Source organism: Prunus mume, linkage group LG5, assembly GCF_029339155.1.
Source record: "Prunus mume cultivar Tortuosa linkage group LG5, ASM2933915v1, whole genome shotgun sequence".
NCBI lineage: Eukaryota > Viridiplantae > Streptophyta > Magnoliopsida > Rosales > Rosaceae > Prunus > Prunus mume.
Window position 1 is genome coordinate 20469708 of NC_142702.1, and position 26612 is coordinate 20496319.

At 36.3% G+C, this 26612-nt stretch overlaps 5 protein-coding genes across 7 annotated transcripts; 3 read left to right on the forward strand and 2 right to left on the reverse strand.

Moving 5' to 3' along the window:
* The first annotated feature begins 344 nt into the window (after window positions 1–344).
* LOC103331880 ((+)-neomenthol dehydrogenase-like) lies at window positions 345–2757 on the forward strand. 2 transcript variants are annotated; one of them, XM_089053208.1, is made up of 5 exons: window positions 345–684; window positions 800–1046; window positions 1151–1222; window positions 1632–1808; window positions 2248–2757. In XM_089053208.1, the coding sequence occupies exons 1-5, from the start codon at window positions 665–667 to the stop codon at window positions 2623–2625; spliced, it is 894 nt and encodes a 297-aa protein (XP_088909334.1). In that variant the 5' UTR covers window positions 345–664; the 3' UTR covers window positions 2626–2757. The 2 variants fall into 2 exon arrangements, with proteins under 2 accessions (XP_088909334.1, XP_088909332.1); XM_089053206.1 differs by having other exon boundaries at window positions 522–684; window positions 1629–1808; window positions 2248–2755.
* A 1001-nt stretch (window positions 2758–3758) lies between these two features.
* On the forward strand, window positions 3759–7070 carry PMM (phosphomannomutase). Its single transcript, XM_008234560.3, has 12 exons — window positions 3759–3897; window positions 4412–4502; window positions 4692–4736; window positions 4847–4913; window positions 5339–5415; window positions 5613–5648; window positions 5800–5855; window positions 5933–6032; window positions 6142–6237; window positions 6388–6477; window positions 6634–6685; window positions 6794–7070. The coding sequence occupies exons 2-12, from the start codon at window positions 4434–4436 to the stop codon at window positions 6847–6849; spliced, it is 744 nt and encodes a 247-aa protein (XP_008232782.2). The 5' UTR covers window positions 3759–3897; window positions 4412–4433; the 3' UTR covers window positions 6850–7070.
* Window positions 7071–7765: 695 nt separating this feature from the next.
* On the forward strand, window positions 7766–11805 carry LOC103331883 (N-terminal nucleophile aminohydrolases (Ntn hydrolases) superfamily protein). Of its 2 annotated transcripts, none has more exons than XR_016127395.1 (11): window positions 7766–8018; window positions 8257–8307; window positions 8872–8992; window positions 9086–9170; window positions 9376–9457; window positions 9618–9747; window positions 10340–10479; window positions 10580–10743; window positions 11040–11174; window positions 11277–11381; window positions 11518–11746. XR_016127395.1 is itself a non-coding variant. In XM_008234562.3 (11 exons), the coding sequence occupies exons 1-11, from the start codon at window positions 7863–7865 to the stop codon at window positions 11608–11610; spliced, it is 1251 nt and encodes a 416-aa protein (XP_008232784.2). In that variant the 5' UTR covers window positions 7770–7862; the 3' UTR covers window positions 11611–11805. The 2 variants fall into 2 exon arrangements, 1 of the variants encoding a protein (XP_008232784.2); XM_008234562.3 differs by having other exon boundaries at window positions 7770–8018; window positions 11040–11163; window positions 11518–11805.
* Window positions 11806–11936: 131 nt separating this feature from the next.
* Window positions 11937–14788, reverse strand: EMB3127 (Amino acid dehydrogenase family protein). The gene is made up of 5 exons (XM_008234563.3): window positions 14451–14788; window positions 13751–14076; window positions 13033–13269; window positions 12790–12957; window positions 11937–12548 (listed from the first exon to the last, which is right to left on the reverse strand). Exons 1-5 carry the CDS (start codon window positions 14629–14631, stop codon window positions 12378–12380), a joined length of 1083 nt encoding a protein of 360 aa, XP_008232785.2. The 5' UTR covers window positions 14632–14788; the 3' UTR covers window positions 11937–12377.
* Window positions 14789–15357: 569 nt separating this feature from the next.
* Window positions 15358–26077, reverse strand: KEA2 (K+ efflux antiporter 2). The gene is made up of 21 exons (XM_008234565.3): window positions 25782–26077; window positions 23671–25424; window positions 22898–23069; window positions 22731–22821; window positions 22074–22210; window positions 21881–21940; window positions 21651–21770; window positions 20854–20922; window positions 20360–20425; window positions 20036–20125; window positions 19354–19458; window positions 19133–19261; window positions 18442–18651; window positions 17736–17885; window positions 17378–17431; window positions 17210–17268; window positions 16858–16924; window positions 16604–16780; window positions 16360–16416; window positions 16041–16115; window positions 15358–15928 (listed from the first exon to the last, which is right to left on the reverse strand). The coding sequence occupies exons 2-21, from the start codon at window positions 25326–25328 to the stop codon at window positions 15806–15808; spliced, it is 3669 nt and encodes a 1222-aa protein (XP_008232787.2). The 5' UTR covers window positions 25329–25424; window positions 25782–26077; the 3' UTR covers window positions 15358–15805.
* Between the last annotated feature and the right edge of the window lie 535 nt (window positions 26078–26612).

Below are 26612 nucleotides of genomic sequence, written 5' to 3' on the forward strand. Positions count from 1 at the left end.
TCTGTCTTCTGGTAAATGATTGATAATTGCTCTAGTTCTTTCATGTGTCCTTACCTTTTTCTTCTTGCTTAAACAAATAAAACCATGCTTTATTTCTTATATACATTACCAATATGGTGTCGGAGCTAAATTTCTGAAAGACTTATCTTTGGTCTAATCTCGAATGTAAATGCTCGAAGATGAAATGATGAAGATTGGCTGATTGGTTTTGCAACATTAGATAATTCTGATTGAGATGAACGGTAAGGATTTGTCCCCAAAAAAAATAGATGAAGGGTAATGAGGAGGGCCCAAACAAACATAGAAGAAAAAAGCCAAAGGGCCAAAACTCATCTTTTCCGTTGCTCAAAAAGGAGGTCCAAAGGCCCAGAAAAAGGAAAGAAAACCAAACCAAAACGAATGGTTCAAACTTTTTATAAAAGAAGAAAAGAAAAAACGTCAAAGTTTGGTGAGACGTGACGTGACCTCATTGCATGCACAACATTGTTTGAAATATGACCTCATTGCATACTCTCAATCTCAATCTCAATTTATATGATCGTAGGTGGGCTGGGAAAGAGCGAGGACGAGAAGTTAATCTGAGAACTAGAAAAGTCCAACTATAAATGATGGCATGAGAATTGCTAGAAACAATCTGAGAAAGAAATAAGCAAAGTTCATAACAATGGCAGAAGCAACAAAGAGGTAATAATACCAAGTTCCTCTTATGCTTTGGTGTTTGGACTTTCCAATCAAATCTTCTTGCCCACATAAATAACACCCATTTCTGATCTTTCATTGTGTTTCTTTTTTTCCTCAGGTATGCAGTTGTCACAGGGGCTAATAAAGGGGTTGGATTTGGCACAGTTAAGCAGTTGGCTTCAAATGGGGTCACTGTGGTGTTAGCTGCTAGAGATGAGAAGAGGGGTCTTGAAGCCGTTGAAAAGTTAAAAGAGTTTGGCCTCTCCGACCTCGTGGTGTTTCATCAGCTTGATGTAGCAGACTCCATTAGCATTGCTTCCTTTGCAGATTTTGTCAAAACCCAATTTGGGAAACTTGATATCTTGGTATATCTTGAAATTTTAAGTTGATTTTTTTTACTGCTTGAAGCAATAGAGAGCAAAAAAAACATAACAAAGATGCAACATTTGGATCTTTCTGTACTGTGTAGGTAAACAATGCAGCAATTAATGGAAGCACAGTAACGCCTGAAGCTTTTAAATCAGCTGCAAGTGGTAGTAAGGTAAGGCTTTTCTATTATATATCATATATATCTTCATCAGTAAGTAAAGATGATTTTAGAATTAAATGCAACACTAATTGAGAAGAGTGACTTGCTTGTGGGTATGGTTGGCTGCACCTTATATTGTTCCACTATAAAGCCAAATTGGACACTGCTTGTTCTTCTTGTTTTTTTTTTTTGGTCGAAATGCTTCTTGTTGTTGATTTGTTTCTGTGCTTCTAATAAGAAAGCTATGCCAAATTTTGTTTGATGCAAAAAAATTTCCTTGTTTGAGGTGAGGTTAGGGACTTAGGCAATGCAATTCTCTGTGAAAACAATCCTTGTACAATTTTAGTTATCTTATAAGTTGGGAAAGTAATGACCAAAACTTCCAAAAGGATTAAACTTTTTCTTCTCCTGGATGCAGAAGGCTGAAGAAATCGATTGGAGTGCAATATCGACAACACCAAACTTCGAGTTAGCAGAGGAATGCTTGAAAACAAACTATTATGGTACAAAAAGTGTGACTGCAGCACTTTTGCCCCTCCTCCAGCTATCCAATTCACCAAGAATCGTTAATGTTTCTTCAGGAGTTTCTAAGCTAACGGTATGAGCAAATTCAAAAAGATGTTTCTTTTTTGGCTTTCTCCTAAGAAGATCAAGTTTCCACTGGTTGTTCATATGGTTGATAAGTTGAACTAAATATTTCAGTCAATTTAGTTGCCTTACAAATGGTGTGGAGAATTCTGTCTTTAATCTATTTTTCGTTTCTTCTTATATAAACGGGCCTGATTGAAATGTACTAACCCTTATGCAGGATTTTCTTTTCTGAATGAACTCTATTGGAACTCTGGGATTATACATTAGAAGATTAATTAAATTCCAGAATAAACCACTTTTTTAGTGATGCCAAGGTTTCAAAATTTTATCTGAACAGTGGTAGTGAAAGGTTTAATTATTAGAAATCCATCTTTTTATTTACATGTAGATGCAATGTTTCTGTTTTCAAATCAATTTAAAACCCTCCTGATTTCATTTTGCTTCAGAATTTTCCAAATGCATGGGCTAAGGAGGTACTAAGTGATGCTGAGAGCCTTACAGAAGAGAGAATAGATGCTGTGGTTAGTGGGTTTTTGGAAGACTTTAAACAAGGTTCTCTAGACTCCAAAAGCTGGCCTCCTATCTTTCCACCCTATTCAGTCTCAAAAGCAGCCGTGAATGCATACACTAGGATTCTGGCCAACAAGTATCCAAGTTTCTGCATCAATGCTGTCAGCCCTGGATTTGTCAAAACAGATTTGAGCTTCAATACCGGCATCTTAACCATCAATGAAGGTGCTGAAAGCCTCGTCAGGTTGGCGCTGCTCCCCAATGGTGGTCCTACTGGCCATTACTTTAGCCGAAAAGAAGTGACACCTTTTTGAATTTTCATAGATGATAACAGAGGCCCTTCATATGTTTCATGAAGAATGAGCATCAATAGTTTATGTACAATGTGACATATGAAGTTGAATGACTATAAATTTTTTGTTTCTTTTTTTGGCATACTCAAAAGAAAATCAAGTTTCCACTAGTTGTTAACACGGTTTATGTGTCACTGCCCGAGTTTTGAAAGAAAAGCATTCTGGTGGAATAGCTAAAAGGCAAGCCCACAATGAACCAAAAGCAGTCAAGGACAGGCCTCACGTTGGTGAGAAGTTACCTCCCAAATGCACAAACAAAATGTACAGCATTACCATGAAGAAGTTCATAACCTTCTATATATATAAAGCAAAAGGCAGAGAATTGTGAAATATTCAAAATACCATAAAATACTTTTGGTTAATGCAAACATTAAGAATTGAAATTATTAATTAAATAAAGATAATATAATAAATTCATACTTTTTCATATTAAAAAAAAAAGATAATGGTTTGTATTTTTATGGAACACAACTACCTATTATCTTTTTAATTCTAAAATAAAATAAATTTTTTTTAAAAGTCTCTTGCAGTTGCGGAAGCGGGTGTGAAGAGGTTAGTTATAATAAAACCAAAGAAAGAAGTTTCCTACCAAAATGAAAAGAAAAGGTACTGAAAATGAATGTTAAACAATCGTCACTTTTATTGACCAATAAAATTTTAAAAAAACAATCTTCACTTTCATTAGTGCCAAGTGGGTTCACTTCAGAGGACAACCACTCAATTTTGGAAGATAGAATGGATTGGAACAGGCTCAGTCAGAAGCAATGAATTTTAGCCAAGGAAAATGATTAAGAACCTTCCATTTTTCTTTTCTTTTTTAAATTTTAATTTTTTGTTACCAACTCTGGTCAAACAATGGGAATTTGAACTCCATATTTTGATGTAGGAATAGGAAAAATAGTATGATTCAATTATTTCAAGCCAATTCCATATTTTTAAATATTCCTCTCTGAAATACCAGATAAAAAATTTCTCAGTCACTGTGCAGTTTTTCCACATATCTTCATTCTCATATCAGAAATGAAATAAAATAAAATAAAAAACCCCCATTTCTCAACTGTCATATTGGAAAATAATAATAAATAATATTATAAATGTCTTTATATATCCCAACAACTGCCCAAGTTGCGCCACTGAAGAAGATCTGTTCATTTTCTGTACTGCTCAAACTTCCATTTCGGAGCTCTCATTCAACCTGCACTTTCTTCTCTCTCGCGATAACCCAATTACAAGGTACGATCCTTTTTCTTATTCGTGTTATCAACTATTCATTCACTAATTTGTTTACAGCTTCCCATTAGAGAATGCTCATAATCTTTAAACCTCATTCAGAGCCTGAATCTTAAAGTTTTCTTCTTCTTTTTCCCCTCATTTGGGTGCATTTAAATTTGGGTTTCTTTTGTTTTTCAGTTATTAATACTTGTTGGTTTTTTGAGTACTTTTAGTTTGCAATCTAGGCCTCATTCAGTCAAATGCATTGTCAAAGCAATGTACTTTTAAGTAGAAAAGTACTGGGTTCTGGATCTTATTGCTTTTTAGCGTCTGGGGAGAATCTGTTTTGCTCTTTCCTACAAGCTTGCTTGATTTACTGGGCGCTGCTTCTTACCTGATACTTTTTATATTCTTTTGCAATTTGGAATTCCAGTCCCCAACAATTGTCCATTTTGACAACCTTCCATAAGCAGCTGTTGAAATTAAAAGATCAAATTGTTAATTGAGAACCGTGGTATTGTGGATTTGGTGACAGGAAAATTAGATCTCAAGTGTAAATGGCTGTCAGGAAGCCTGGTGTGATTGCCTTGTTTGATGTTGATGGGACTCTCACAGCTCCTAGAAAGGTGTAGATCTCTGATTGTTATTGTCCTCTTAACTTGCTTATTCTTTTTAAATTAGCATCTTATCAACCAATTTATTACATGGGCTTATCAATTTGAAAGAAAATTTTCTTCATTTTTCCGAATCAGTTTATGCATGTATATCTGTTGTTGAAAACATCACTGATTCAGTACCGTTCACTTGAATACTAGGCGGCTACTCCAGAAATGTTGGGGTTTATTCGAGAACTTAGGAAGGTACATCACCCATTACCATCAAAGTGTAGGATCTGTTTTTTTCTTTTTGGTGGTGGGTGGGGGTATGTGTTAGTTTTTTGTGCATGATCAAAAGCCTTGTTGAAGTGCAGGCTGTTACAGTGGGAATAGTTGGAGGATCTGACCTTTCTAAGATAACAGAGCAGCTTGGGAGGACAGGTGTGTACTTTTTTCTTGTAGAAAATATAACTCCAAAAGACATTTAAGTCTAGATATTTACTCATTATGCGTGCAATATATACATATACACCTCTCAAAATCAATTTGTTTATATTGGATCTTGACAACCAAGGAGTTTGAAGGTTTTAGCTTTCTGCCAAAAGAAAAAAGATTTAAGCTCAGCTTATTTACTTTTGTGTATAAGATGCTATTCAAATTGTTTGGTTGCATCTATTGTTGGCCTTTAAATTGTCTTAGTAAAGTATATGCTAAAGTTTGGTGCTTTGTTCCTTTTCCCTTCAACTCTAAGAAATCCTTTAGTGTTAGTTCTTGAGGGATATTGTGGACACATGCTTAGCTGTCTAATTTACTAATTTTCAAAATCTGTTGAACTATGTCTATTAATTGTGTCTTTGTCTTTGCAGTTATTGATGACTATGATTATGTATTTTCTGAGAATGGACTTGTGGCTCACAAAGACAGGACACTGATTGGCACCCAGGTATTATACAACTTAATGTGATAATAGAAACAAGTTATCACATTCATACAGTGTCCTTATTAAAGTGATGTTTTCTGAAGTTGATTTTGTGAAGTTAACATCCATGACAGTGTTGCATTTTTTTTCCTTTTCTCCTACATCTTTCTTAATTTGGTAATTACTCCAAATTGATGGATTTTGCGTTTTGGATTCTTTAGAGCTTGAAGACATTTCTTGGAGAAGAGAAGCTGAAGGTAAAACCCATGCTCTGTTGTATGCTATGACTCTCAAGTTCCTTATTAGAAAGATACCTAAGGTGTCAAACACAGCATGCACAAAGAACCTGGAAACTTAATCAAATTGTTCTTGAGATTTATTTGCAATGATTTGCATACAATTCTGCAGGAATTTATCAATTTTACACTTCATTATATCGCAGACTTGGACATACCTATAAAAAGGTTAGTGAGTGAAAGCCTTGTTAATTCTTAACCTATCTATAGTAAACTTATAATTTCATTGTTAATTGTAACTGTAGGGGTACATTTATAGAGTTCCGAAGTGGGATGCTTAATGTATCACCAATTGGGCGAAACTGTAGCCAAGAAGAAAGGGATGAATTTGAAAGATTTGACAAGGTTAGATACTTAACTAAAAAACTAAAATTGTGAGTTTATTTTCATTATAAAGGATATGAATTGTCTTTTGCGTTTGTATATAACTTGAAAGATGATATTTGGTCTGCAGGTTCAAAACATACGCCCAAAAATGGTATCCATCCTTCGCGAGAAGTTTGCTCACTTTAACTTGACATTTTCCATAGGAGGACAGATAAGCTTTGATGTAAGCAATAGTTTATATTCATTCATGCTTGATGATTTCTGGTTATTTATTCATTTTTATTTTTGCTTGTCCTCTCTTGGAATGGTCTAGTAAAGGTCGTTGGGATGACATTTGAAATTGAACATGGATGGTTTTCAATGCTTGTAACAGGTTTTCCCTCAAGGTTGGGACAAGACATACTGCTTGAGATACCTAGAGAAGTTTCAAGAAATCCATTTCTTTGGTGACAAAACTTACAAGGTTAGTCCATAATTTCAGGGCTCTACCCTCTTCTTAGTTACACATGTTACCATTTTGACAGCTTCCTTCTGTTATTTCGTAAGTTCTTTTTTCAAGTCCTCTGTTCTACACTTCCTTTATCTGGGCCTTAAGACTTGTGAGTTTCATATTCTGCAGGGAGGAAATGACCATGAAATTTATGAATCTGAACGAACCGTAGGTCATACAGGTAAGCTCTCATTTCAGGTCGAAGTGACTTCCAGCCGTCTCATCATTGCTTAGCACACTTAAATGCACATATCCAACATGATTATCTGATGCTCTACATTTTTTGCAGTTACCAGCCCTGAAGATACAATCAAGCAGTGCAAAGCTCTCTTTCTTAGCCCCTGATTTCGTTCCAACCTTTTGGTTTCGGATTATATGCCATTTTTCAAACAAGAAGAAAAAGTTGTATGCCATTTGTAATTCTGTATTTGAGAATAAATGTTAAGCTGAAATCTGCAGTGTGTAATATTATAATTAGACGCAAACCTATTGGTTCAGAAATTGCATCTTTTGCATTGTATTTTTGTACCACTTGTCATATATATTTAAATCTTTCTTGAAAAGAATTGTTCACTTTTTTCCACATTGCTTCTGCTAGATGTGACCCAGTTCGATAATTTGTACAGCAAAGGTTTAAATTTATTTTTGGTTTTTTTGGTTTGTAATATTTTAATCAATTTAAAATTAACAAAAATTGAAATATGTGGGACCCACAATCCCCTGTAGGCAACTAATGGAGAGATATGACGTAAATCCTAACGGCAGAATTACATTGTAACAAATTTAAAAGTTCCGGGTATGTTATTGTAAAAATTGAGAAGATATGGATTAACATGTCTTAAGAGTGTAACCATGTTATGACAGAAACCCTAATAGCACAACATATTGTAACAAATTTAAAAGTTTGGGGTATTATAAAAATTGAGAAAATAGAAATTAACACGTCTTAAAAATGTAGCCACAGAGTACTAAAGTGGAATTAACCCGTAAACTAATCACCATCATTGTAGCAAAAGTCTATTATTTTACACACCTTTTTCTAGTTCCAATGAAAAGGAATTGAGCTTTGACCTACCCTAAACTTTACCATTTTTGCACTCACCCTTGCCATTTGAGTAACTCGAGTTCTTAATTACACATTTCAGCCTCCATGATTGTCTAATTTGGATTTAAAAAAGAAATGGTGCCAATAATCGTCTCATTACAAGTCAAGCAAATGCTTCATTTTGCAATAAAAGTTAACAAATTTCTATGACGTAGGAAAATATTTATTAAAAAATGAGGTGTGTACAGTGTAATTGTGTCTTGAAGTAAAGAAGAGCACCTGAAACGCTGTGTTTAGTTCCATCAAACAATCCATGGCTGCCGCTACCCAAATGCAACAAGAAGATGAAAACGCCACCTTCTTCGTAGCGGTTCACGTCGGCGCGGGATACCACGCGCCTTCCAACGAGAAAGCCCTCAGGTCCGCCATCAAACGCGCTTGTCTCGCTGCCGCTTCACTTCTCCGCAAGGTTTCTCTCTCTCTGTCGTGCGCATATTTAATTTATACTATTCCAGCTCCTGTTTGGTTGCCTAGAAAACCTGAGGGAAATAGAGAAGGAAAGATTAAAACTTGAAAACATTGGTGATGGCATTTTTAGGAATTTTATGTTGACGAAAGTGATGATTGAAAATAAATTAATAAAAACGCTAGTAATGCCTTTTACACTACAAGCTTGTTTATAATGTTTTTTGTTTCTTTTGCTTCAGGGTTCTGGTAGATGTATAGATGCTGTTACGGCTGCTATTCAAGTCTTGGAGGTATATTTTCTTTTTGTAGATATCTATTTTTTTTTAGTTTCTTGTTAATTTACTTTTTAAAATTCCTTCTTAGGAAGTAGAAATTCATAGTTTGTTGTTGCGTATCCGAAGTGTTAGCTATGTAAACATGCATGATTGTATCTGTTATTTCTTCTTATGCAATGGGTATGACTGTATGTGGAAAGAATTGTCCGATGCAGTTTATGGATGAGTTTAGCCTCATCTTTTGTGTAGAAGGGTTTAATTCTTCTAATGAATAATCATTGTTTTACATGGTTTACTCTGTTACTTTGAAGTGTACTTTTGGAGTTTAAATTTGAAGAGAGCTTTAGTCCAATTAACTTTAAATAGCTAGAACAGAGTGCTTTATAAAAGCACCAACATGCTTGTAGAACAATCTAAGGGGCAGATTTAAGTTCCAAAGAAGATTAGATATTTGTCTCTCTTTCTTCACATGGAATTGTAGAGAGGTTGTTGGTAGAAGCCTCTTTCCTTTCTTTGAGAGCATTATTTGATGCCTACCATATCGTGTATTGTTTATTAACTTGGTTTTGATGCCCAAAGGATGACCCAAGCACGAATGCGGGTAGAGGCTCCAATTTGACAGAAGATGGTCATGTAGAATGCGATGCCAGTATTATGGATGGAAGTTCTGGAGTTTTTGGAGCTGTTGGAGCAATTCCAGGTTTTCTCATAGCCGAAAATCACATATTTTATTCACATATACTATACTTTTTCCTTATGTTACTTAATATCCCTTGCATATGTTGTAGACCAGGTGTCAGAAACCCCATCCAGGTTGCTGCTTTATTGGCCAAGGAGCAAATGATGGGATCTTCTCTGTTGGGCCGAATACCTCCCATGTACTAATTATTCTCTCTTAATCAGACAATTATAGTTTTCATTCTAATCATTGTGTTTGACTTGGCAGTATTTTCTTTCTGTTATTTTGTCCCTTAAATACTTGTAAACCGTAATGGACTTTTTTTCCTAATGCTTTGTTCTTCTTTCCTTTCCCTTGTTTTCTTTTACTTAATTTAATGATGGAGCAGATTTTTTGTTGTGTAGCTTCCTGGTTGGTGAAGGTGCCCGCATATGGGCGAAGTCCAAGGGCATTGCTTTGACATCAAGCACGCCAGCTGCTGATGAGGTAATTTGTTTTAGTGTTTATATTTAATTTTCATCTCAATCACTTATCTTTATTTTTTTATGCTTATGTTCAAATTTTGGAATTTTAATGGCATGGATATTTCAGCCTCAAATTTATTTCTTAGAAGGGATGAATTAATCATGTGTGTATTTCAAAACAGTGGCTGGTGACAGAAAGGGCAAAAGCACAATGGAAAAAGTACAAAGCAATGGTAGATGATGCAAAAGGAAAGACAGAAAAGTCTGCTTTTGGACTTTCTTGCTGTCCTCAAGAGACTGCTGGAATGTCAGGTATTTCATCACCTTTTGATATTAAACAGATCAATTCTGTCATTCAAAGCTGATATTGTTTATAGTGCAACTTACCATCTACATGTATACCTGTCCTGGCAATGACACTTTCATTCTGTTTACCTTCTTCGTCCATACTGTATAGTAATCTGTGTGTCTATTCTTGCCTTAACATGCGCTAAAGAGGCACATTATAATATTTGAGGGATATGTTTTAAATCACGGTGCCAAAGCCAATTCTGAACTATTGCTCTCTATGAATTCGTAAAAGTACGTTGCAGCATGATACACTTGCACTTCATATCAAAGTCTGTTCTATGTGTGCATTTAATTTTCTTCTAGTTTCTTTCCTTTTAAATAATCTGATACTCTGTTGACATAGCAACAAAACTGTTGTTTTATTATAATCTCCAGATATATATTGATGATCTGTTCCTATTATGATGATGTTTTTCTTGGTTCTTCTAGTCTGCAGTTCTCTGCTTTAGCTAGCATCTTGCTTAATTTTATTATGTAGTTCGTATGACCTTATTAAGAAAAAAGCCTAAAGAATTATACTTCTTTATAAGCGATCGTTGTATCTATGTTTTAGAATTAGAAGGTCAGCCATGTGATTCTTTGAAGAGTAATGGGGCTGAAGATGATTGCGTCATGGACACTGTTGGAGTTATTTGTGTGGATGCTGAAGGACACATAGCTTCTGGTGCCTCAAGTGGGGGTATTGCTCTGAAGGTGACAGATGCTTCTAATAATTTGCACTCATTTGTTTGTCGCCTGTTTGTGGTGACTAATAATCTAACAGGTTTCTTGTATTTAAAAATTAAAAAAACAGGTTGGTGGGCGAGTGGGATTAGCAGCAATGCATGGTTCAGGTTGTTGGGCATCCTCCAAAGGTTTTTTTGGGGCCCCATGTATAGTTGGTTGTTGTGTAAGTGGTGCTGGAGAATATCTAATGAAAGGATTTGCAGCTCGGGAGTGCTGCGTCTCTTTGTCACTGTATGTTTGTCCTATTACTATATAATATTTTTTTTCAATTTTCCTTGACGTGAAAGTTGAAATTCAAGATAGCTTCTGTATCTCTCTCAGACACACACACACCAAGAATCCTGCTTATTGCATATTGGATCTGCCAAAATTGGAGTGATCATGATCCTTCCAAGTTATAGTTAGCACTGTAGAACATCCGTTGGGATGACCTACAATGTCTATGAATTTTTTAGTTTATATACCATGTCTATTCTTGTTCAGATAATGCCCAGTATGTAAACTTGACTTTCATATTCATTGCTTAGTTCACAGGCAGGTCCTGCCTCTGCTTGCATGAAAGTTTTACGCTCTGTTGTTCAAGAGAGTACTCACAATTGTACTGATAGAAGTGCTGGAATTCTACTTGTGCAAGCTGATGATCCCACAACAGTGAGTTCCAAGTTAGAACCTTTTTGTGTTAGTTGTCTGTAAGAATTCCTTTTTTTTTTGTTCTACAGGAATTGTTGTCTGAAGCAATTGTATGTTTATATGTTGCTTTTCAGGTTTCAGGAAGTTCTTCAAAGTTGAAAGCTGTAGAGATTGCAGCTGCTTACTCTTCCTTATCCTTTGGAATAGGATACTTTGGAAGCTCTATGGAGCGGCCCAAGGTATGTATCACCGTCTGATCTTTGCATTTTTATCTCCCTTCTTTTCTTCGTCCTCATACTGTCAATACCTATTGATTTCTAACAAGAATGTAGGATCCGTTATGAAGCTGTGGACTAAATTGTTTCCATCTTTCAGGTTTCAATTCTTAGGAGTACAAAATTGCAAAGCAAAACTGGTGTGGACCATTTTGAAGCGCGAATTGACCTTACTGGTGGAAATCTGCTATGACTATCTTGTTTGTTTAATATTCTGGATTTGGCCACTTATGCTTTGACATAGAAGATCATCTGTCTATCAATTGGTTACTAGTTGTATTCCAAAGGTTTTAAAGTATTGGCTACTCTTCTACTGTTTCCTTGTCAAACTACATTTGGATGTTTTACATCAGCAGTACTTCTGATATGTTAGCTCTTTTCTCTGGTATGCGAGATCTTTCCTTCTTGCAAAAGAACAGGAAAAAAGAAAAACGAGTCTCTTCCATGAGTTGGGCAAAGTACTATTTCGCATCATCCATCGCCAGTTCTATTAGAGAGAGAGAGAAAAAGACCAACCCATGAACAAATTCATCTACATTTTCTTTGGAGATGAATCTCCAATCTAATACCAAACCTAAAAAATTTAACTTATTACATTTAGTCTGCAAACCACATTTCTATTATGGGTAAAGAGGATGCCTTCCAAGATTTTTTTATCAGATAACATATCAGAGTTCCTAGTCAACATGGAACCCCTGCTACATAAACCCTCTCTTATCGAAAATACATCATACAGTTAAAACAAAGATGCTTTCAACTCTTTTGACCAAAAAAAAAAAAACCTGCCTTTTAACACTCAGAAAAATCTCTCGATTTCAAGTGGTGAGAACTGAAAAGCACACGAAGGAAATGTTCCCACAATAAAAAACCAATGGTAGCTCAGGATCAAGAATATGACGGTGGCGTCTTTAACTGAATTAGAGGGGAGATCTTCGCCAGTAGCAGCACCTCTGAACATCTTCACTGGAAGTTGTGTACCCTTTTTGCTGATACGAGAGTATTAGAGAGAAGCATTGCTATTGTCATTGGACCCACTCCCCCAGGTACTGGAGTAATTGCTGAAGCAATCTGGCTGGCCTCCTCATAGCAGACATCTCCAACCAGCCGATAACCTCGAGGGCTCTTCTCATCCTGTCAAAAAATACACACATCATTAGCTCAATAACCAGCAGCCTTGAATGAGATACAAACATCAACATGCCATGACCAAATCATCCAATTTTATTTTAACAATGATATTTCATTTCCTGTTCACATCTGACAACGAAATGTGTGTGTGTGAGAGAGAGGGAAGAGGAGAGGAGAGAGGGGGGGTGGTGTTGGGGGGTGGGGTTCATAAGGAATGAATTGTTAAACTATGAGCCCTTCTCACCTCAACTGGATTTATTCCGACATCAATAATCACTGCACCAGGTTTAATCCAGCTACCCCTCACCATATTTGGTTGCCCTACAGCTGAGATTATGATATCTGCTTGTCTTGTGATCTCCTCAGGATTCTTGGTTCGGGAATGGACTATACTGATTGTAGCATCTTCCCTCTACCAACATTCAAAAATCAAGTTTAACTCATGAACACAAACAAGCAAATTACTACTGGGGCAAACGAATGTCACCTGCAGCAATAAAGCAGCTGGCATCCCAACGATATTGCTCCGTCCAATTACAACTGCTCTCTTTCCTTTGATAGGTACACCATACCTATGCAACAACTCTATGCACCCTTTTGGTGTACAAGGCACAAACAAGGGGTCCCTTCCACGCATGGCAAGACGACCAATATTTAGCGGGTGAAACCCATCCACATCTTTCTCAATGCTAACGGCATTTAAGATGTTTTGCTCATTCATATGCTGGTAACATACACATGAAAACAATTAGATTGTTTAGTCATAATAAATCATGGGAGAACAACTGCAAATCTAATCAAATGTACAATTCATATACATGAACATGGTCATGATCGTAATGATCCATAGATCATGTTTTACTGACAACTTGAGGTTTAAGGGATGAAAGATACATGGGCAACCAAACGTACACTTACCTAATTCATAGCTAAGTACGTAAAGGCATGTATATAATGAACTCTTCAAGAAACAACAAATATTCATCTACAACAAACTATAGAGTGAATCATTCTTCAGAAGCTAAAACATGCACCTACATGACCCAACAGTTCTCTATTTGCTAAAAGAGAGCATTGGCTAAAATGGATGAATAGAAGAGCTTGAAGACTTTTGCAAGATATGCCTTCAAAACAACTTGTTATTTATATTCTCATTGCAACATAATTTCACAAAGGGAAAGCAAAATTCAAATTTAAAAGCATACAGGAGGCAGAGGTAACTGAACAAGGATGCCATGAACTGAGGAGTCATCATTGAAGTTCGAGATGAATTTGAGCACTTCTTGTTCTGTGGAATCCTCCGGCAAACGCACTTCAAATGAATTAATCCCAACAGAATCACAAGCTTTTTTCTTGTTGCGCACATAAGTGGCAGAGTCCTTCCTGTCCCCGACAAGAATAACTGCTAAACCTGGAACAATTCCAATTGCATCCTTCATTCTCGCCACTTCAGCATTGATCTCATCTCTAATTTGCTTGGCAACTGATTTTCCATCAATCACTTTAGCCGGTGTTTCAGTTGCCAATGAAGCTGTAAAATCGACCAATATCTATTAACTACAGTATAGAAAATTTCATTAAAAAAATTAGAGAAATTGCAGAGTAAGGTTGGAATAATCAATATCTATCAAGGATTTGTAATGTGACCACCAAACAGTTAATGCAATAAAACAATTCCCATTTGCCCAAGAACAAAAATCAAACCTAGTCTGTGACACTAATCAGTTACTCAAAAAATACCAAAGCATGGTAGAAAGCATAATTTTGCTAAGGGTTCATTCATGGGCTTCTACATATTCGAAGAAATGTAACAGGGGATACGACCACTCTAAACCAGCTTTTACATTACATTCTTATCAGAAAACTCTAATTTGCTGCTATGTATGAGAGGGAAGAGAACCGTACCAGTGGGTGATGGAGAGAGTGAAGAAGAGGAGTGAAGGCGGAGGCTTCTGGGAGAGCTAAGGTTTACGAGGCGACGAAGGGAAACGACGCCGTTATTTCTGCAGAGGAGAGGGTTGTGTCTGAAGGGGAGGAGCCGAGCGGTGGTGGAGGACGAGCAGTCCGTGAACATCATCGACGCCATCTGGTATTGAGATTTTACCAGACAACAAGAAGAAGATAGTCCTCTTCTGTACGTTATGCTCAAACTTCAAAACCCTTTTGGGGGTTTTAGGGTTGAGCTTTACTTGCCTAAGTCGCTGTGAGATAAAAGATGGAATGGAAGTAGCCGAGTAACTATTACGCCATGTGTGCGGTGAGCAGTGACAGTAGAAAAACAGGGTGGCGCAAAAAGTAAATTATTTTCTTGCATGAAAAACCATTAATAAAATTAAAATAATAATATAATAACGATTTTTTTTTTTTTTTTATACAAAGGATGATGGAGGTATTATCACACAAGCACTGTCAAGGTGTTATATGAATACGAACTAAGACCAACTGTTTACAAGTCAATGCCCTTTTAACTGGGTTGGACCGGACCTATTAGCAATTTAACATTTCTTATTAAAGACATTACTAAGTATAACTGGGCTGTACCTGTTATCAATTTAACATTTCTTGTTAGAGATATTACTAAGCTATACGATACTAATAATTCAAGTGATTAAAAATAAATTTTGAATACAGGAATTTCTTTGGTCATCTTGTGACTAGTGATTTTAACGCTCTTCTTTTAACAAATCTTATACAATCCTCTAGTGCAGAAATGTAAAAATATTCAGTTTAATAGTGCAAATGGTCGAAGTAGGGATTATATGTAAATCGCTGCCCAATTAGATTATATGTAAAGCAAACAACTAAGTGGTGATTTTAAAAGAACGTCCACTCCATTCTAAGATTCATTCCAAATTTCCAATGAACAAAAAGTCAGATAGGAGATACTTTTCCCAATTCACCCATTCAAAAAACAAGGAAAACATGAGAGAAGATTTGAAATTTTATTATATTTCCTACACCATAGACCCAAACATAGTCCAAAACAAATGATAGGCTGAGTCTTCAGCCTGCCTTTAGACAAAGATGCATCAAGAACAAAAGATTCAACCAAGTTTATCCAACAAAAAGGGTCGTCAGAGTCAGCTGTTTGCTATTGATTGCCTCTTCAGTGTATTTTCTGTACAACTTATACCCAATGGAAGATGGTAGATGAGTCTTTTTCTTTTTGGGTCCAACCAAAATGGAAGAAGTAATCTGCTATACAGTGCTTATGCCGTTTCTACATTTTCCTTTTTGCTGTGTTTACAATTGGGCATTTTTTATATAGCCAGTGTTCCTTCAGTGAATTGGTTCTCATCCATAGAATCGGGAGACAGAGGTTTGGGTTTACTCATCATTCGAGAGAATCCATAGCCAAGAGAACTTCCGCTCGTTTCACATAACTGCAGAGAAAAACATAAATTTGAAGATCCCAAGTATCAGGAGCAAAGCCACAACTAAAATTGTAATAATATGTTGTGTTAAAAAATAAAATAAAAGGCGAATGTCAAGTACCTCAGTTAGCTCAGCAAGGTGGCGGGACCTATATTCATTGATGGTTGCTGCAATCTCTGACATGGGTAGTTTAGCCTGAACAAGAACAGGATATAAATACGAAGAGACGACAATCTTAGAGACTTCCAACCAAGAACAATGTCACGATTATCTTCGGGAGAAAAATAAATAAAACAATAAGAACTGCAATCTCAAGTTGAAAACAAGAAAAGAATGTGTGCAAAGCTATTGAATAAGTTTTAACACAATACAACAAACAGAATCTCGAAGATCGGGCAATCTTATGAAGAGATAAGATATTGACAATTAAGTAATTCACCTGAGCAAGAACAGCAGCTGCCAACTGCAGACTCGGTTCCAAGGTCTCTGGGACAACCTGTAAGTTGCTTGAGAGTGAGCCAAATTCTCATGAATGCAATCTATAAGAGATAAATAATACACAAGCATTCCAATTTTTAAGCCACTCATTAGTCATTAGATATTCTACTCCATTAAATATAGGGATTGCTTCAGACAGGTGCAGTCAACAGAGAGCAAAGTAAGAACAGGCATTAAAATATTACCGCTGTAGCCCCAGCCTTCTCCAAATTAAGGCCATGATCAACGTCATGGGCACGAACAAAAGTTTTCACGTTTGGGAAATACTTGCTTAGAGCCCAGACAGTTCTATAGTTTGCACCAGGAGAATCTAAAGTGATGGCTGCAGCGCATGCTCGTTCAGCACCAACTTTGTGGAGTACCTATTCATGGGGTAGAAAGCATGTCATACACTAAACCTGCATATGATAAAACTATACTTTTAACTTATCATACATACCTCTCGACTACCAGCATCTCCAAAATAGACTGGAACGTCTAGAGAACGTCCAACTGCCACTCTATCACTGAACAACAAAGAACATGTTAATGAGATATTATGAATTGCAATCTTCAGAAACCGTTCCAAAGATTGTCAGGCCTCATTGTCTACTTTTTTTATAGTCATCATGTCCTTAGTGCTGACTAAGAGAACACAAATAAACTCCAAAAACCATTCATTGAAATGTACATACAAGCTAGACTAACATGTAGTTGTAAAATACACATGAGACTAACATACAGCCATCCAGAGCTAGTAATAATAGAAAAATCAATTACAATGAAAAATTATGAAACATCTTCAAGATTACCTCCTCACATCAAGAGCTACAAACGGAATTAGTCTCTCTGAAAGAAGCTGTGCAATTATCTGAGAAGAAAAAGAGAGGAAAAAACAAATTACAACTGTTACAATACATGCACAGGCTTGGCTAAGATTTTGAAACCAGTGTATGACAAAAGCTGAAAACTTTTACAACCTGGCCAACTCGTCCAAATCCACAGATGATTATATGACCTTGTAAATCATCTGTCTGGAAATATAATTAAGCCAAGAGATACCAAGATTATCAGTAAACATTAACTAAAAAGATGAATGAAAAAATATTTTGATATCATTTCTCACACAACATGGATATTAGAAGTTAAAAATTAACAGATACCATATGGATAGCTGCAGTTATGATGTGCTAACCGAGTTTTTAATAAAATAAGGAAAACTACTGTCGCCGATATTTCTTAATTAAAAGAATTTTCTGGGTGGGCAACAATACTTTTCAGCAATTAGTCCTGGCAGAGCATCAGTCATAATAGTACATTCTTCATCAGGCATTTTACCTCACTCTCAACGGGTAGTAAACTTCGAACGTCATGCACCTCAAAACGAGATGCAATTAACTGGCCGCCAGCAGCTAGCCATGGAGTGATGGCCATTGAAATTCCCACGACAAGGAAGAGCAAAGACGATAATTGAGGAGACATTATTCCCTGCAGCTTACTCAATTAGCATGATACTTCTACAAGCAACATTGCAGAATGGCTAAGACATTGAGCTGCATATGACACCAACTAGCAAAATAGTTGACTAATTTTTAGTATCAATTACAACCAAGAAGATAGAGCTTCCAAATAACAAGGCTTTTTTAAAATAAACCAATTGATGTGGGACCTGCTGGATCCACTCTTTTTTCTTTTTAAAGATCAGCCTATTATCTCTGTGTTTTCACATTGAGAAATCTTTGCAGATGAAGAGAAATGTGTTTTATTTAGTTATTCAGTTAAAACAATGAGTCATCAATTAATAAAAACAACATTCGGTTAAACCAATGCTTTTACCTGAGCAATTTAGCATTGGGAAACTAGATTTTTAATATTGGTTAACACCTATGAGATGCGTTAAAAGAAGAAATAGTATCCGCTACTACATTTGCATGTTTGAAGCAAAACACCAAGGAGACCATATAAAATTTAGTAAAGCCTTGAAGTTGTTAAAACGCAAACCAGTAAATCTCACAAACAGTAAGGACGGCTAAATGAAGCAAACCTGATTAACAGCTTCACCAAAAGCAACAAATGCAAATTCTCCACCAGGAGCGAGAAGAAGACCAACTCTTATTGCAGATATTATTGAAACTCCGAAAATTTTGCCAATTAAAACAACCAATAAGGATTTGCCACCAATGAGGAGTCCTAATGTTCCAGCTATAACCGGGAAGTTAGAAACAAGAAGCTTTGGATCAATAGACATTCCAACCTGAAAACCCACAAAATAGTTGTTACAAATTGCAGATATAGGGCCAACATTCTAACATCAATAGGCTGACAGTATCAGTTGACTAAAATTAGAAAGAATGTCCAAGTCAAGAACTCAAGCAACATCCTTCTCAATGCTACAATTATTAATTGATAATATCATATATATTGCATTGAAAATCCCCAAGAAAAGCCATTTGAAGAAATAAGACAGCTGATGCTGACGAGCTGGAAGATGATCAAACAGCACATAAAGACTGACAATTTAAGACTCACTATACGGTACATATATTTTTGTTAAAACTGCTTGAGGTGGTATGGAAAGAAATGCTAGGAAAAATCATGGATTGACGTCCCAGTCAATTAAAGGCATGTACGCGCTCTCGGAGGGTTTGTAAGGGGTTATTTTTCAATAACAAAAAGTATTTTTGAAATAGTGCAGGTCCTCTCTCTCACAAAAAATTGCCATCATGAACACATACCGTCATGAAAAAGAGGCCCAATAGAAGACCACGATATGGAGCAATGTCTGACTCAACCTGCAAAGAAAATTCAGTTTCTGCAAGAAGCAAACCAGCCAAAAATGCTCCAAGTGCCATGGATAGTCCAGCCTGTTCAAGAAACGAAAAAATATTATTAACTCAAAGGAATGACTCAAAAAAAAAAACAAAACAAAACAAAAAGCAAATAATGCAGAATATACCCTGGCAGTTAGAAGACTTGTTCCTAGAATAACAAGCAGTGTATTGGCAGAAAATATTTCTGCATTCTGATTTTCTGCAATTTGCCTATAAATTGGTCGAAGCAGCTGCAAACCCCAAAAAGGAAGCATTAGGCTCAAGGCACAAACTTGAATCTTAAAAGAAGATGAGATCAAAAGGAGAGATTGTAAAAAAGATGAAAACATTTCAAAATTGTTTTCTCAAGCAATATGAAAAATATTTTTGGCCTCCTCCAGGCCCTTTATTCTAAGAGAACATAGTTTAGCATCAAGGTTCTGATCAAAGTTCTATACTAGTAACGCCATCTAAAACACTTAACCATATGTCACATCCCAACCTTAATAGGCAAAACAGATGTGTGGGGGCTTGTAGCTCAAGTGGCATAGCACTTTACACCATGCTCTTGGCAAAAGTTTGAAAAATGTGCTCCCCCTCCCATGAATAAAAATAAATAAATAAGACAAAAGAAATGTAACTGATGCTTGGGAAAGAATTCCAAACATAAAAATATTATAAAAATGAAACTGTGTCAAGTACTCAACTAGTTCTTCACACTAAACAAGTTCTTAGTTCTGGCCAAAAACTAAAAGTATTTCTAAGTTCTAGAATTCAACCATCCCATTGACATAATTCTGAAAACCTTTAGATGTAAAAAAGACTTACCAAACGTCCACCAGCAATTATGGCTGTGATCGCAACTGCCGCCTTTACAGCAGCAAGTCCAAGTGCTTCAGCAATGGCTTGAAAACCAATCTGATCAGTAGCAGATGAAGTTACTTAGCACAACAAAAATAAGTACAGACTGCACTATTTTTTATTTGAATCAAGTGGTCAAAATACTGGCATTGAACTGTAAATCAAACAAAAAAGAAACCGAAAGCTCAGGTTTGACTTATGGAGATATAATATATATATATATATATATATATATATAAATGTATGTATGTATGTATAGAAAGAGTTTCGAGAGAGCAAAAGTAATGTTACCCCTCCTTTTGATGAATTTGGTGAAATGAGAGGTATAAGTATTAGCAAAACCACAACAGCCAAATCCTGAAAAATAACCAAAAGTAAGGTGTGTAACTAATTTAGGTCCAAGATTTGTAAAACGGGAATAAATAATATGGATGATGGAACAGCTTGCAATTTAATTATCAAGAAACAGCACACATAACCATCAACTTCACTTAACCACGCGTTAAATTTAAAACTCTGATACTTATTTGCTGTATGTAGCAGGGCACTAATATCGAAGGTGCTTATGGGTGGAACTACACATTATGAATAATTGCCCACTGTAAAGATGCAAACCCAAAGACTCATAAAGCATGGATCTATGTGTCAGCATGAGTCTAGATGTTCAGTTGAATCAAGATGACCACAGACTCTTAGTTTGACCTTAAAATGTATGTCAATTTCCAGAAAATGATTTCTGTTGAAACCAATTGAGCCTTAATATATTTTTGAAAATTCAAAGTGACCTGGAAAAGTAAGACAGAAAACGTAGCACGGCCATGGCGTGACGTGCTCTCACCCCGCTCTTGCAAGACCTGAAAAATAAGTTCAAAAGAATATCCATTAGAAGCTTTTGCAGTCTTATAGGAAAACTAATTGGGAGAAACATGTGAAATGCAACACATGTACACAACCCACATATAACATGGAGAGATTAAAACACAGATAAAACAAGAAATGTAGAGCAGAAGAAAAATAAAAACCCAATATCTTTGTCATCCACTCAACCAACATCCTTAAATAAGATTCCTGATGTTTCTTGCTCTTCTGTACAACTCTGACCACCACACCAGAATTTACACATAAAGAACAATTTCCTACATACTTAATTTTTTTTAACAAACTGAGCATGCCAACCCAATGAAACAAACTGAGCTAGGTATATCCCGATAAATACTAAAGTATGATAGGATAAAACCCCATATTATGAAGCCACTGAACAATGCAGAAGAATGTAAACAACCTTTTGTGCTGCCCTGCTGCCCTCGACACAAATAATACCTATTCATCCATATTCCGCCTCTAACCCACAAATTATCAACAATTAAAATGTTATGGTGAGCTGCTGTTCACATGAAGAAGGCTCCCTTAAATTGAACATTCACACCACACACCCCTTTCTCAAAGGAGGTATTGAAGGTATCCAGATACTCAAATATAAAAGGCTTGTATTTCACCATCTATCTACCTATTTATTTACTTTTCGAACGAGTAATCAATAGAATTATAGATGCTTGTATAATAATCATCCCATAACCATTACCTGCAGAACAACTGCAGTGGATGACAAAGCCAGGCCATTGCCAATTACAATTGCAGCAGGACCAGGCAGCCCACAAACATAATGAGCAACCACACCAACCACAATAGCTGTCACCAAAACCTGCATTCATTATGCATATTAAGAATTCAATAGCAAACTTAATTATTAATAACATATAATAATAATAAATCTTAATAATGGCCAGGACGAAATGAATATGGGAAAATCACCTGAGCAGAGCCCAATCCAAATACATATTTCTTCATGGAACTCAACCTTTCAACAGAAAGCTAAAAAATGCAAAGCCAAAGTCTTCTTGTTAATTTTCCTCATTGTAATTCAGATCAAGCATATAATTCTTTCATCAAATTGAAGATGAAATGCAAACGTAGAATAGCAATATATCCAATTTATAGAGTCCACCTCGAGGCCAATGTTGAACAGTAAGAAAACAACTCCAAATTCAGCAATTGCCTTTGTCCCATGTACATGACGAATAATAGAGAGGCCATAAGGCCCAATCAAGATGCCAGCAGCTAAGTACCCAAGAACAGGACTGCCTAAAGATAGAAGCATACAGATGACACCCATCAGTTAAATGGCATCAAAAATCTCAGATACACAACATTTAGGCCCAGGTAGTTCAGAACCATAGAACAGATGATGGTGTGGTGTGGAAAGGATTCACAACAAATTTTGTCAACTTCTCATCAAATCCATAGAATTATTTTCTTAATGAAACTTATTCTAGCTAAGTTCAAGAAAGTGTAATGAGGGCCAAGGATTTTAGATTGATGTGGTATAAAAATTGGATAAGTGCAAGTCTAGATCATAATTAGAAAGGACATAGGACAAGCAAAGCAAGTAAAAAAGAAACAGTAAAAGACCTATAGCTAGTATATTTAGTAAATGTCTAGTGTTTGGTGGAACTCTGAACATTATGGTTCGTACTCTAAAAGCTTGTAAAGCAATGCAACTCCATAACCAAGACAGAAAATACTATGCACCTATCTACATTTGAAATGGAAAACAAAACAACCAGGCATGAAATAGATATTAAAGGTATAGAGATTCAATTACCTCCAGGAATCCTTTGAAATACAGGCACAAATATCACACTTGCTAACAATAACCATAACATGTCAAAGAGAGAGGCTTCCTCCTCATTCACCTGAGAAAAAGATAGATAAAATGAGAAAGTAGAAAGATACATGTTAGACCAGGAGCAAAATTATGTTGGAACATACCTCTTGATGTGGAAGCATATCAATTAGTTTTTTAATTCTTCTAGGAAGTTTCTGTAATTCTCGAACTAGAGGCTTTGCACTTGAGGAAACTTCTTCAATACTAGTGGTCATGACTTCTGGCTGTTGTATCAGTTGTGCGGCCCTTTCTGCTCGATTAGTATAAAAGGTGAGCCTGTGATAAATTTCAGCATCTTGAGATCAAAGGAAGGCAAGTCTTACACCCGAAATAACAATTTAATAATAAGAGCAGGAAAAACTTTAACAGAAAGCCCTTTTGAAAGAACAAAGGAAGAAGAGCTGTATTAAAAAATAAATAAATAAAAAGATGCATCCCGGTGACAAAGTAGCAGCTGCTTTCATGATTTGTAGTGGAAGGGAACACTTTCAGAAGCTATTAATCAATGACTCATTATACAATCATGTTCCCATGGCAATTTGTAACCAACAAAGGAAAACTTTTACTGGGAAAGTTTTGTAATTTCATAATTTGTATTTTAACAGGTTATCATGCTTATCTCAGTCCTGGTATAGTTCTTTAGGCATCTCCTGAAACACAGTAGATGCAGAGGATTCCTAAATGCATACAATATTTCCCCCAGATTTCCACAGAAAATCCAGGTATGTCATCCAGAATATTGATTAAGATAGAGCAGAAACACAAATGTAGTCAGAAAATACCTGATAAATCTTTCAGCGCAGAATTTTGACACTAGAGGGGAGCAAAAAGAGGGGCAACAATAAATGAAAGAACAAGTATAAACAACAATACATACCCCACTCCAAATAGGAAGATCCCGACAACCAGCTTGGGCCATTGCTTCCTTGCATACTCCATCAGACCCTGGAAAACTGATGTTGGAGTCCCATCTGCAGAAGAGAAGAAAGAAGCAGAAAAGAAACGAGAAGATTTCTTCAATAATGTCTTGGGAGCATTTGACGGTGAACTCTCCCTAGGTAAATCCTTCTGAGTTTCCTGCTTTTTAGTTTGAACCACATTCTTTGACTTGTCAGCTTCTACTTCAGCTTCTTTAAGAGAATCTAAATTTAACTTTCCATTCTCATGATCACTCAAATCAACAGATTGATTCGCGTCTTCAAAACTCAGGCTGATTTTGTCAGAAGAGCTATCTGGTAGAGGCTTGACAGCCAACAAATCACCATCAACTGCCACATCTCTATCCCTTTCAACAATAATCTCAGCAGAACTTCCTTGGACTACCTTCTCCTCTTCCTCAAGAGTAGCATCATCACTCAACACCTGCCCTTGGTTGTTTTCTGTGGTATCAGCAATTGAAGTGGAGAGAGATTTCTCTGCTCTTTGTAATGAAATTTCTGCATCGTTCACACGCTGTGCAGCCTCAAGTTCAAAAGCAACAGCTTGCTCTGCCAAAAGCATTATGTTAGTTACATCCTCCTCTGCTTTCAAAGCATTCAGCTGTGCTTTCTCTGCAGCCTCATTCAACCTGTCCACTTCCTTCTGCAACTCCTCCTTTTTACTTTGTAAGCGCCTTAACTCTACCTCACAGTTGGCCAAATTTGCCTGGCATTCCTTAATATCTTCTTGGGCAACCAAAAGTGCTTTTTCTTCTGCTTCACAATCATGTTCCCTGTCACTTTCTTGTAAAATTTCCGGTGAATCAGTCCCTCTTTTTGCAACCTCTAAAGATTCTAATGCCACCTGAAGCCTTGCCTCTGCTAATGAAAGAGCCATTGTTGCTTTCTGAACACCTTCTTTGGCAACACACTCTTCATTCACGATCTCTTGTGTAGTATCAAGGGTTGAATTAACATTATTCCAAGCATTTGCTGCTTCATCCTGCAGGGATATCGCAGCTTCTGATATTTTTTGAGCCTTTTCTTCAAACATGGTACTATTAAGTCGCGCAGCTTCCAATTCTTTCATGGAATTTTGCAGCAATTCCCTCATTTCATTCAAAATAGGTGCCTCTGACCCTTCTTTTTGTTCTTCATGTCCATCCTCTTCTTTGGAACCACTCAACTCAGCACCATGAACAGACCCAACTCCTGAGCTCTCATCATGACCTTCTACATATTCTACATTCCGACCATTTCCATTAACGTATGCTAACGAATCATTACTCTGACACCGCGACCACCAAACTGCTCTTGACCCTTTAACAACATTACCAAAGCTACAAGATAAAGGCATTTTCAGATTCAAATTCCACAGATGATCATCGGTTTTTTCTCTGTAGGCCAAACGTGAAATCCTACAACCACTAAAACAAACAGTTCTCTTCACCCTCTTACCGGAACATGCTTTCACAACAATTCTCGAATTACCCAGAAAGTTACAACTAACATCTTTACTCCTAAAGATAATGGGTGAATCGAAGCAGTTCAAATTTTTATAACCTGCCCCTTCACTGCCACATAACACATTAGGCCGAAAACTACACGCAAGATCCATATTTGATGAACAGCCTCCACAAACCACTCAAATGTCTATAATCGCAATCAGCATCACATTGCACACTCTCATTTCTCACTGACTTTAGACAAACACCTGATAAAAATAAATTCAATATACTATAAGTAAAAACACATCAACATCGCTTAATCCAATCGTAGATTCACAACAAATAGCTAGCTCGAACCCTAAAACCCATCAAACACATCCGTACACACGTATGCGCACAACATGCATAAATTCACACACACGTAAGTTCATTTCCATTAACAAAATCCAAAACAAACTCATATACACAGATGGATGCAAACCTAAACACAGAAACACACAGAGAGAGAATAATCAGAATACAAATTAGTTTCAAAAACTACAAAGAGAAGCAGACAAACACACATGTACAGTGTATACGAATACGTATATGTAAATGCAAGTGAGTGCATGAGGCGGACTAACCGATCGGGAAGAGCCAAATTGGGGAAAGAGCTGAGAAATCCAAAGGCGGAGTTTGAAAGGAAAATGACGGAACTGAGAACCAATCAACGTCGTCGTTTTGTGAGCAGCAGTTCGGCCCAGTCTGAGAGAAGCAATGAAATGAAATTGAGCTCCACACACACACACACTCGCTCTCTCTCTCTCTCTCTACTAGTCTACTGCCTCCTCTTTCTCTCCCTGTTTGGAAAGTCGGAAAATGTAAACATGCCTTCGTCCTCGCGACGAATTAAAAATAACCAATTAAATAATTAAATAATTTTTTTGTTAAAAAATGGGAAGATTCTATAAAGCGCCCTATTTTTTTGATTTTTTCGGGCAAGGAAAATACAACCTATTTTGTCTCCTTATATCCACACACGTACGTACCTAACGCATCTCTCGCTAGATTTTAAAATCTGTTGGAACGAAAAAAAATTCTAAAATTTGTCAAAACTCTTTTATTTCCATACATGACAATTGTATCCCAACTTTCAATAAGAAATTATTAATATTATGAAAAAGAGTCAATCTTATAAAGAAAGAATTTAACTAAATTCCTTTAACGGAGAATGAGATACATCGAACTCGGATATACAGAGACCAGTATACTGCACAATAGCTAATTAACCTAATCCAAATATGCAATCCTTTGAAGTTTTAGAAAAGAGATACCAACCAATGTTTATTTTCCTTTTTGCTTTTTAAGTTTTAGAAGTAACCCGAATTAAAGAAATATTTTGAAAGATTATTGGGCAAAAAAAGAAAATGGGGTTATATAAAAGTTTAATTTTTATAATGCAACGCTTCTTTTCT

What these genes read in the sequence shown, in the direction of transcription:
- LOC103331880 (XM_089053206.1), top strand. Translation starts at nt 665, where the DNA reads ATGGCAGAAGCAACAAAGAG. An exon ending in ATGGCAGAAGCAACAAAGAG is followed by an intron (nt 685 to 799) that starts GTAATAATACCA and finishes TTTTTTCCTCAG; the next exon opens with GTATGCAGTTGTCACAGGGG. An exon ending in CAGCTGCAAGTGGTAGTAAG is followed by an intron (nt 1,223 to 1,628) that starts GTAAGGCTTTTC and finishes TCCTGGATGCAG; the next exon opens with AAGGCTGAAGAAATCGATTG.
- PMM (XM_008234560.3), top strand. Translation starts at nt 4,434, where the DNA reads ATGGCTGTCAGGAAGCCTGGTGTGATTGCCTTGTTTGATGTTGATGGG. An exon ending in CTCTCACAGCTCCTAGAAAG is followed by an intron (nt 4,503 to 4,691) that starts GTGTAGATCTCT and finishes CTTGAATACTAG; the next exon opens with GCGGCTACTCCAGAAATGTT. An exon ending in TTGGTGACAAAACTTACAAG is followed by an intron (nt 6,478 to 6,633) that starts GTTAGTCCATAA and finishes CATATTCTGCAG; the next exon opens with GGAGGAAATGACCATGAAAT.
- LOC103331883 (XM_008234562.3), top strand. Translation starts at nt 7,863, where the DNA reads ATGGCTGCCGCTACCCAAATGCAACAAGAAGATGAAAACGCCACCTTC. An exon ending in AGAGACTGCTGGAATGTCAG is followed by an intron (nt 9,748 to 10,339) that starts GTATTTCATCAC and finishes TCTATGTTTTAG; the next exon opens with AATTAGAAGGTCAGCCATGT. An exon ending in TGCTGCGTCTCTTTGTCACT is followed by an intron (nt 10,744 to 11,039) that starts GTATGTTTGTCC and finishes TTCATTGCTTAG; the next exon opens with TTCACAGGCAGGTCCTGCCT.
- EMB3127 (XM_008234563.3), bottom strand. Translation starts at nt 14,631, where the DNA reads ATGGCGTCGATGATGTTCACGGACTGCTCGTCCTCCACCACCGCTCGG. An exon ending in ACTCTCTCCATCACCCACTG is followed by an intron (nt 14,077 to 14,450) that starts GTACGGTTCTCT and finishes TCGATTTTACAG; the next exon opens with CTTCATTGGCAACTGAAACA. An exon ending in CAGCTGCTTTATTGCTGCAG is followed by an intron (nt 12,958 to 13,032) that starts GTGACATTCGTT and finishes GAATGTTGGTAG; the next exon opens with AGGGAAGATGCTACAATCAG.
- KEA2 (XM_008234565.3), bottom strand. Translation starts at nt 25,328, where the DNA reads ATGGATCTTGCGTGTAGTTTTCGGCCTAATGTGTTATGTGGCAGTGAA. An exon ending in TGTTCAACATTGGCCTCGAG is followed by an intron (nt 21,941 to 22,073) that starts GTGGACTCTATA and finishes TGCATTTTTTAG; the next exon opens with CTTTCTGTTGAAAGGTTGAG. An exon ending in TGGGCCTCTTTTTCATGACG is followed by an intron (nt 18,652 to 19,132) that starts GTATGTGTTCAT and finishes GTGGGTTTTCAG; the next exon opens with GTTGGAATGTCTATTGATCC.